Genomic DNA, 9,388 nt, shown 5'->3' with positions numbered 1-9,388 from the left:
CTGTAAAGCAAAGGACACTGTCACTAAGACACAAAGGCAGCCTACTGACTGGGAAAAGATCTTCACCAACCCAGCAACTGACAAAGGTCTGATCTCAAAAATATATAAGGAATTTAAGAGACTAAACTTTAAAATGCTAATTAACCCAATTAAAAAATGGGGCTCTTAACTGAACAGAGAATTCTCAACAGAAGAAGTTCAAATGGCCAAAAGACACTTAAGGTCATGTTCAACCTCCTTAGTGATCAGGGAAATGCAAATCAAAACAACTTTGAGATACCATCTTACACCTGTCAGATTGGCTAAAATCAAAAACACCAATGATAGCCTTTGCTGGAAAGGTTTTGGTGTAAGGGGTATACTCATCCATTGCTGGTGGGAATGCAAACTTGTGCAATCACTTTGGAAAGCTGTATGGTGGCTTCTCAAGAAATTGGGGATCAACCTACTCCAGGACCCAGAAATTCCACTCTTGGGAATATACCCAAGAGATGCCCATTCGTATTACAAAAGCATTTGTTCAACTATGTTCATAGCAGCATTATTTGTAATAGCCAGAAACTGGAAACAACCTAGATGCCCTTCAGTGGAAGAATGGATGAAGAAAGTGTGGAATATATACATATTAGAGTACTACTCAGCGATAAAAAACAATGACATCTTGAGTTTTGCATGCAAATGGATGGAAATAGAAAACACTATCGTGAGTGAGACAATCCAGACCCAAAAAGATGAACATTGGATGTACGCACTCATAATCGGTTTCTAGCCATAAATAAAGGACATCAAGCCTATAATTCATGATCCTAGAGAAGATAATAAGAAGGTGAACCCAAAGAAAACATATAGTTATCCTCCTTGATATTGGAAGTAGACAAGATTGCCGGGCAAAAATTGGGAACATGGGTGTGGGATGGGATGGGGGCAAGGGGAGATGGGGAGAGAGAAGTGTGAAGGGGAGGATGGGGAGATCTTGGGGGAAATGGGACTGTTGGGATATAGGAAGGGTGGATATGGGAGCAGGGAAGCATATATCTTAATTAAGGGAGCCATTTTAGCGTTGCAAGAGACTTGACTCTAGAGGGGTTCCCAGGTATCCAGGGAGATGCTCCCAGCTAGTTCCTTGGGCAGCTGAGGAGAGGGAGCCGGAAAAGGCCAGATCCTTTATCCATACTGATGAATATCTTGCATATCACCATAGAACCTTCATTTGGCAATGGATGGAGATAGAGACAGAGCCCAACATTGGAGCACCAGACTGAGCTCCCAAGGTCCAAATGAGGAGCAGAAAGGGGGAGATCATGAGCAAGGAAGTCAGGACCGTGTGGGGTGCACCCACCCCCTGAGATGGTGGGGCTGATCTAATTGGAGCTCACCAAGGCCAGCTGGACTGGTACTGAAAAAGCAAGGAATAAAACTGGACTCCATGAACATGGCAGACAATGAGGGCTACTGAGAAGCCACGGACAATGGCACTGGATTTGGCTCCTATTACACATTATGGCTTTGGGGGGGGGCGGGATAGCCTGATTGGATGCTCACCTTTCCTAGACTTGGATGGAGGGGGGAGGAACTTGGACTTCCCACAGGCAAGGAACCCTTGCTGCTCTTAGGACAGGAGAGGTAGGGGGAATGGAGGGGGGTAGGGGGAGGTAAATGGGAGGGGAGTAGGAGGCAGAAATTTTTAATAAAATAAAATAAATTAAAAAAGAAGACCCTAGTTTCACTTCTTTTATTTAAGAGGTTTACTTCACGACACTTTATTACATGTTCACTAAGACTTACCAATCTATCCTTATGAAAAGTTCTTTTTAAAGCATTACCTTTAATTGGATTTCCTGGGATGTTCAGTTGGAATGAAGTTCAAATAAAAATGTGCTATTAATATAAAATATATTCTAAACAGTTACACACAGTTTCTTTTGACATTCAAAAGTAGCTAAAAGTTAAAATTTACTATGTAGCTCTTATCATGTTGTCTGGTGCTAAGAAAAACCAGGTGTCTCCATATCACCTACACCATCTGCATGGATGACCAGGAACTTCTATTGCAGATACCATGTGTGCCTCCATGGACAGATGTCTCTCCAGAAAGGGGTCTGCAAAACAGATTGGGAGAAATACTGTAAACAAACAGGACTTGATTTACCACTATCCCACACATTTGTGATGTACTTTTAAAAATGGGATTACAATATAAACTAGATATTCTACTTAGGTTTTTATTTTTGTATTCAGCATAATATTCATTTTGCAAAAGAAAAGGTTATATTGTTTATAACTTTAGAGATGCCCCAAAGTAGGCCTATTGTTTTCTATACCTGACATATTCAGAGATACATTAATCTACACCAATACTTGTCACTTTACATCTGATCCAAAAAGCCCAAGAGAACCTTCTTCTTCACCGTACAGAAGTTACAACTGCCCTCTAAATTACTGAGCATGCTCCATAGATCAGCTGGCATTTAATGTGATTGTTAACACTGTGTGACCCACATTCTTCCACCCATTTTGTGAGAAAGTGTTTATATATGGCTATATAGTGGATCTTTATTTTTTAAAAGCTGTTCCAATACTGGCACATTTTCATCTGAATTCAAATGAGATCATACAGTTCCACATTCCAACTTAAACTCTTGCAGCATTTAATTCATCTTCAAGAGCAACTGTCAGATCTACAGTGTGGCTGGTACAGCTTTCATAGACTATTTAGTATAAAGTCTAATTCTGTGTAGAACTAGTCTAACTCCCGATTTCTTAGCTTTTGAAGTCTCTTCTATTTGTAAACTCTCTTGTTGTGGTCACTTTCTATTACTAGGTGTGTTTGTAATAGTATTGGTTGGAGTTCCTGTTCCTGCTACTTATGCCCCATTTCCATTTGGTTGAAGGGTTTAAGGCAAGTGAAGAGAAAGGGAGCAGAGAAGAGAAAAATGTATAGCTCAATAAAGTCAGTAAAATAAGGGGAAAATGCTACTGGGAAGTCTCCAGTTAATTATTTAGTTCCTATAATTTCTCTCTGTAATGGTTTGTAGTTTCATTACATTCCTTTGCCCTTTTCTTAGGCTAACATGTGGCTTACAATAAAGTTTTTTTTCTATAATGTTCATGTGATGCCTCAATGATATATAATAAATATATATATATACATGATCGATGGAATATATTTTATTTGTAATAGTGGGCATTCAATTGTTCTACAGTTCAATTCTAAACTTCCTTTGATAGTTTTCAATTTAAAACTAAAAAAGAGCACTGTGCTGAGATTGGCCATTTCTACTGTTTTAGAAATATCTGACCTTCTGTGCCATACCCCTTTCCGTTTTGGTCTGTTGATCACCAGTCCTCAAGGACAAAGCGGTAACAGGGAGCCTTATATGTCCTATGAACACAATGTAAATAGCATTCTGGGAGTCTTTCTCAGTGAGGCAAATCAACTTATTCCAGAGTAAGTGGACAGTCCTGTTCTGATATGCTGCCACACCACAGGCATATACAGGGCCTTTCTGCCATGTAGAAGAACCTCACAACTGACCCAATGCTAAGCACATGATGTCATTTTCTTCTATTGATACAAACATAGTGCTTCATCATTTCAATGCAATTCAGAGCACAAATTTTTCATTTGTTATTTATACATATTACATTCTTGTATCACACAGGTATCACAACCTACATGAATTTCTCTATGAGTGCAGGAGCTCTTTCTGTCCTCTTTCTTCAACTTACTTATTCAATGTCCCAGTCACTCTACTGTGGGCACTTTAACTTCTTTGCTTAAACTGATCCCTAGCTATTTTGTTTCAAAGTTGTAGATTGAATTTCCCTGACTTTTTCTGTAATAAGTTTGTAACTACTACACAAAAATGGTAGTGATGATTGTATGATGTCTTTGTATCCTGCTCTTTGCTGAAAGTGTTTTCAGGTCTAAGAGTTTTCTGGAGTTTTGAGACTATTTTAAATATAAGAACACATTATGTGTGAAAGTTTGAAATTTAAAATTTCTTTGTTTACTATTTATATCTCATTTTTTATTATTGGCTTTTTTTTCTGTGACTGAGATTTAAGCATTATTATTGAATAACATTGAAAGAATCAGCAGATGCCATTTTCTCATTTGAGGTTTGAGTAGCAGTTTTCTGGTTTATACTAAGTTTTGTTTTGATTTACTATATTAGTTTTTGTTTAATTTTGTTTTGCTTTGTTACTACAAATTTCACTCAGAAACTCGTGTTTGTTTCTCTAGTTTTTCTATTAAATCCCATTGTGAATTGACTTGTCAATCAGCTGCAATACAGTCTAGCTGACACACAGAGTAAAAATGGCTTTGCTCATAATCACCCATTTCTGTTACCTTCTCATGCTCCATCATCTCTGCTGCCACCATGACTCTGTTCTCTTGATCAGTAATACACTCCAGGGATGGGGACATAGATCTATGCTCCTTGAGCTGGCACTCACACAGTGCCCTTAGCAGTTTTCTAGAGATGCTCCAGATGTATGAAGTTGCAGAAGCCTCTCTTGTGAACTCTCCCATTTTCTACTGGAGGTAGTGGGCTTTTCTAAAATTATTCTTCCTAAGACTAATCAGCTGTGGATCAGTTGTCCATTAAACCAAGTTATTCAACTACTTTAGAGCCTTCTTAGCATCCTCTTCTTGAAGAAACTTGACACGCAAATTCTGACCGTGTGGTTCCCAATATTCTTGCAATTATTCACTCCCTTAGCTTTCCAGCACTTTTGTTCCAGTTTGGTAAAAACTTGCACAAAGAACACATCACAGTGTGCCTGTGTCATCACAGCATTCACAGAACTGTGTGTGCCATCAGCTGTCTGTGCACTGTTGTAAATTTTTTTTTGATGTTTTCAATAAAAACAGCGTGGCAAAACATGAGTATTTCCGCAGCTAAGGCCATCTGTTCCCATGATGACATGTTCCAATATTGAAAGCAGATGAACAGTTGACTTTGTTTTTCTTGGTATCAATGATGGAAGCAGAAGCTGCAAACATAACTGCAGATCCTACCGACTATGTCATTTCTTCTTTGTTATATTCATGAATGATGCTTCTACCACTAATCCATTCAGAGAGTTTATTATGAGTTTAGATGAGTGTTTTGCACTGATGGAGAGGGTGATAGGATTTCTGCTTCTTTTTCAATTTGTGTTGACTTGTAGTTAGTGAATTTGGATGAAAGCGGGCCAAACTTTTACCCATGAATCTAAACCAACTTGGTTATAATGTACAACCTCTCGATGTGTTTCTAGATTCCATTTTCAAGAATTGGCAGAGGTGGTCCTTATGTTAATCATGTATACTTTTATACATGAAAGATGAGATATATATTTAATATCTGTTGTATCCATTCCTTCTCATACAGTGCAATTCTAAAATTTCTTTGGTGGTTTTTAGCTTAAAGCCAAAGATAAGAGTGGTATACTGAAAATACCATCTTCTGTTATATTAGGGCATATCTTACCTCCTCTGTCCATTGTATTCTGGTTTGTATATAAAATTTGAATTCCAGTGTTTGGTGTGTCTGCATTTGTAGCTGTAATGTACTTTTGATGATTCATTTCTTGGTTTTTTTTTCTTTAGCTGTCTGCTTTAGTTTTGCTTGGATCCACTGTACCAGATATCAGCAGAGTTGTGCCTGTACCCCCATTCTCTAGGTAGATTTACTTCCATTACTTTACTCTCAGCACATGTGTGTCATTACCACTTAGATGTGTTTCAAAACTAAAAGAGCACTGTGCTGAAATTGGCCATTTCTACTGTTTTAAAAATATCTGACCTTCTGTGCCATACCAGATCAAATTCTTGGTGAGGGCACTTATGCTGACCCACATGTTCAAGCTCTTGATGATGAACAAATCTTGTCCCTATGCAAAAAAAGAAGCCATAAATGCTTGGGGCAGGATTCAAGAACTAGGAAAACTAATTGATTTATATACCATGGTTAAAAAGGGCCAGAGAGAACCCTTTAGTGACTTTTTACAAAGATTAACTAAGGCTGTATAAACAGGAGTAACCGACCCAGATGCTAGATGAGTACTTACTAAATTGCTGGCTTTTGAAAATGCCAACTTAGAATGCCAAAAAGTACTTGGGTCTTTAAAGGTTAGATTAGCACCTATGGATGAATGGATCCTGCATACAATGAACATTGAGACATTGGACTGTAATATTGAATCTTGGGTAGGCAAAGCAATTTCCAAAGGAATAAGAAGACATCAAAATACCAAATGTTTTAATTGTGGTAATATAGAACATCTGACAAGGGACTTTAGACTAAGAATTTTTAGAAATAATATCTCCTCTGTGAATCATACGACTAGGAGGACTCAGCATTCAGGTATATTTAGAAGGTGTGGCAAAGACCAACATTGGACCAATGAATGCAGATCAACAAAAAACAGACAAGATAACCTGATACCACCAGGAACCTCCTTGAGAGGCCTCTTGCAGGCCCGAAGGCAAAAGTGGCCCAGTCATTGCAAGTCACTGTGGAGTATGTATCTCACCATGAACTCTGACTGGACTTGCATCTGATGGTGGCTTTCTTCCATGCTGACACAGCCAGGAAGGATGGGGATTGGGTCAGCACAAAATCTGCACAGACACCTACAATCAGGAATTCCAATGATGATGTATAATAATAAAACAGCAGAATTCAAAACTTATGAAATGTGTCATTTAATGTCTTTTTAATGCAATATTGCCTGAAGGCATAAATCACAAACAATCCCACACCAGCTTGAAGTTATGATTAATATAATGGTTATTTATTTAAGGGGGAAAAAACTCACAGATCCCATCCCAGACAACAGCCCTCCGCACAATCAGGAAGGGAACCTAGTTGCTGGAAGCAGAACCAGAAGCCAGAGAGCAAGCTGAGGGCAATGGCTGCTTTTTTAAAGAGAGAGAGACCATGCCCCAATGGGCTGGTATCTCAGCGGCTACTGGCTGAAGGAGCAGAAGGAGCTCTCGCAACACCTCCCCCTTTTGTTTAAGTAAGAGAGTTCTAAACATACTACAAAATTATATACAATAAGTACAAATATCCTATTCTAACTAGCTTAAGTCTTGTATAATAAATAACTTGGCCAAGTCATGAGAGGGAAGTAACTACATTTATTTAGTCTTCAACCCCATCGAAGATCTGAGAAGGAAAATAATGTTACCTGAGTAATTAGGTTTTTCGAGACAGGGTTTCCCTGTAGTTTCTAGAGCCTGTCCTGGATCTAGCTCTTGTAGACCAGGCTGGTCTCGAACTCACAGAGATCCGCCTGCCTCTGCCTCCCGAGTGCTGGGATTAAAGGCGTGCGCCACCACCGCCCGGCTGTCAAAAGTTTTACAAGGGCCTTCAGAACCATATGTGGATAGGATATTGCAGTTGGCAGGGAGATTATTTGGTGATGTGACCACAGCTATGCCCATAATTAGGCAGCTGGTGTTTGAGAATTCAAATAAATACTGTAAGGAAGCCTTGAGGCCACATAAGACAAAAAGCTTAAATGAGTACATCCGGATCTGCCGGGATATTGACGGGCAATTTATTCAGGGCCAGGTGATTGCCGCTGCCATCAGGCCTGGGCGAGGATCCCAGACAACTGGGGATAAAACCTGCTTTAACTGTGGTGCCCTTGGACATTTTAAAAAGGAATGTCCACAACTCACTCCGGGAACTACTGCCAGACCAGGAAAGTGCCCATGCTGTAAAAGGGGGGCCCATTGGGAAAATGATTGCAGATCTAAGACAGATATAGATGGAAGGCTTCTGCCCGTCCAAGGCCAACAGCAGAGAAACTGGTGGAGGGCTCTGCTCCAGGGCCCCATAACTTCAGTGTATGGACCAATAACACCAGGAGTCATGGTTATTCAAGCAGAGTTTGTGGAATGGAAAGATAGCATTGAGTTCTTGGCAACATTTTCATTTAAAGGTGTTTTCATACCTAATGACCATAAGAGACATTGATTCCTTCATGTTCTGCTGGGCTCTTCAAACTTTTACACTAGTGGTTGAAAACACCAGCCTCAGGTCTCAGGGGGAAGTGTGCAGGTCCAGGGCTGTGTGGTGCAGGCAGCTGTTGAGAATCTTTGAGGTTTTTGTTGGTGGCTGAAGTAATGTCGGAGGATCATCATAGTGCTGCTTACAGTAGTAATCTGCCAGGTCTTCCTCCTGAACACTGTTGATGGTGAGAGTGAAATCTGTCTTAGATCCACTGCTTGTGAAACGATCAGGGACCCCAAGGTACCCATCAGATGCCCCATAGATTAGTAGTTTAGGAGCCTGTCCTGGTTTCTGCTGATACCAAGCCAAGTAGTTAGTGAAAAGACTCTGACTGGACTTGCAGCTGATGATGACCTTCTCTTCTGCTGACACAGCCAGGGAGGATGGAGACTGGGTCATCACGATATCAGCACTGGCACCTGCAATCAGCAAGATTCAATGATGATACATAATATGAAGAAACAAGATCTAGTACCAGTTGAAATTTGTCATTTAATATCCTTGTAATGTCATATTGTCAGAGTATTATTGTGTAAGACATATTCTGTCATAGCATACATTGTGAATTTCTTATATACAAAGAAGTGATCTAAAAAGATGATAATACTTGTAAATTTCTCACCAGACACCCAGAGCAGCAGGGACATGATAACCTGGATTTGTGACACCATCTTGCTTTCTCTGTCTCTCTGATGTATCTCAGTTCTCACTCAAAGGGCTTACTTAGTTTATAAATTCTAGGAGGTTGGGTTGAGCTGGAGAAGCCCATGCAAAGCAGTCAGCAAATACATAAGAAAATGTCTGAGCAGTATGTGTGAGTAGCTGCTGTCAATCAACAGTGGAAAATAACACCATGGGGAGTGTGAGCAATCACTGAATGCTGTCATCTTACAGCACTCAAACATAAACCAATTAGGCACTCTAATAACAACTTTGGTTTAAAATCTATATTTTAAAATCTGTTTGTTTTGAAGAAATGTTAGGAAAGCTATCTAAAAATAACAATTAATGTTTAGCAAAAAGTGATAAAATATGTTCCAAAAATCACAATAAAAGAATCTAAGAGTAAAAAAAAACATGCAGTAAAAGAAAAAATGTGGAGGAGAAAAAAGGGAGAGAGAGTGAGAGAGAGAGAGAGAGAGAGAGAGAGAGAGAGAGAGAGAGAGAGAGAGAGAGAGAGAGAGAGAGAGAGAGAGAGAGAGAGAAAATTGAGGCTAAATTTGCTTATTTTTCCCACTTTTAAAACCACACTTATACAGCGGACAATGAAAAGTGTCACAAATGTGTGTTCCAGTTTCCAGACTAAACAAAGTACAGCTCAAAAATCACTCTGTGTAAATCCTGGAGAACATTAACATTGAGAGGAGAAAATC

The 9,388-nt window shown here is 39.5% G+C and overlaps 1 gene segment (V, D, J or C); it reads right to left on the bottom strand.

The window, feature by feature from the left end:
* Positions 1–8,045: 8,045 nt before the first annotated feature.
* On the bottom strand, positions 8,046–8,686 carry LOC119807207. The segment is given in 2 exon segments: positions 8,046–8,434; positions 8,638–8,686. Coding segments are annotated over 2 exon segments (438 nt in total).
* Between the last annotated feature and the right edge of the window lie 702 nt (positions 8,687–9,388).

Source organism: Arvicola amphibius, chromosome 2 (genome assembly GCF_903992535.2).
Source record: "Arvicola amphibius chromosome 2, mArvAmp1.2, whole genome shotgun sequence".
Taxonomy (NCBI): domain Eukaryota; kingdom Metazoa; phylum Chordata; class Mammalia; order Rodentia; family Cricetidae; genus Arvicola; species Arvicola amphibius.
The sequence above is the reverse complement of the archived record's forward strand: the minus strand, read 5'-3'. Positions and strand labels throughout refer to the sequence as shown.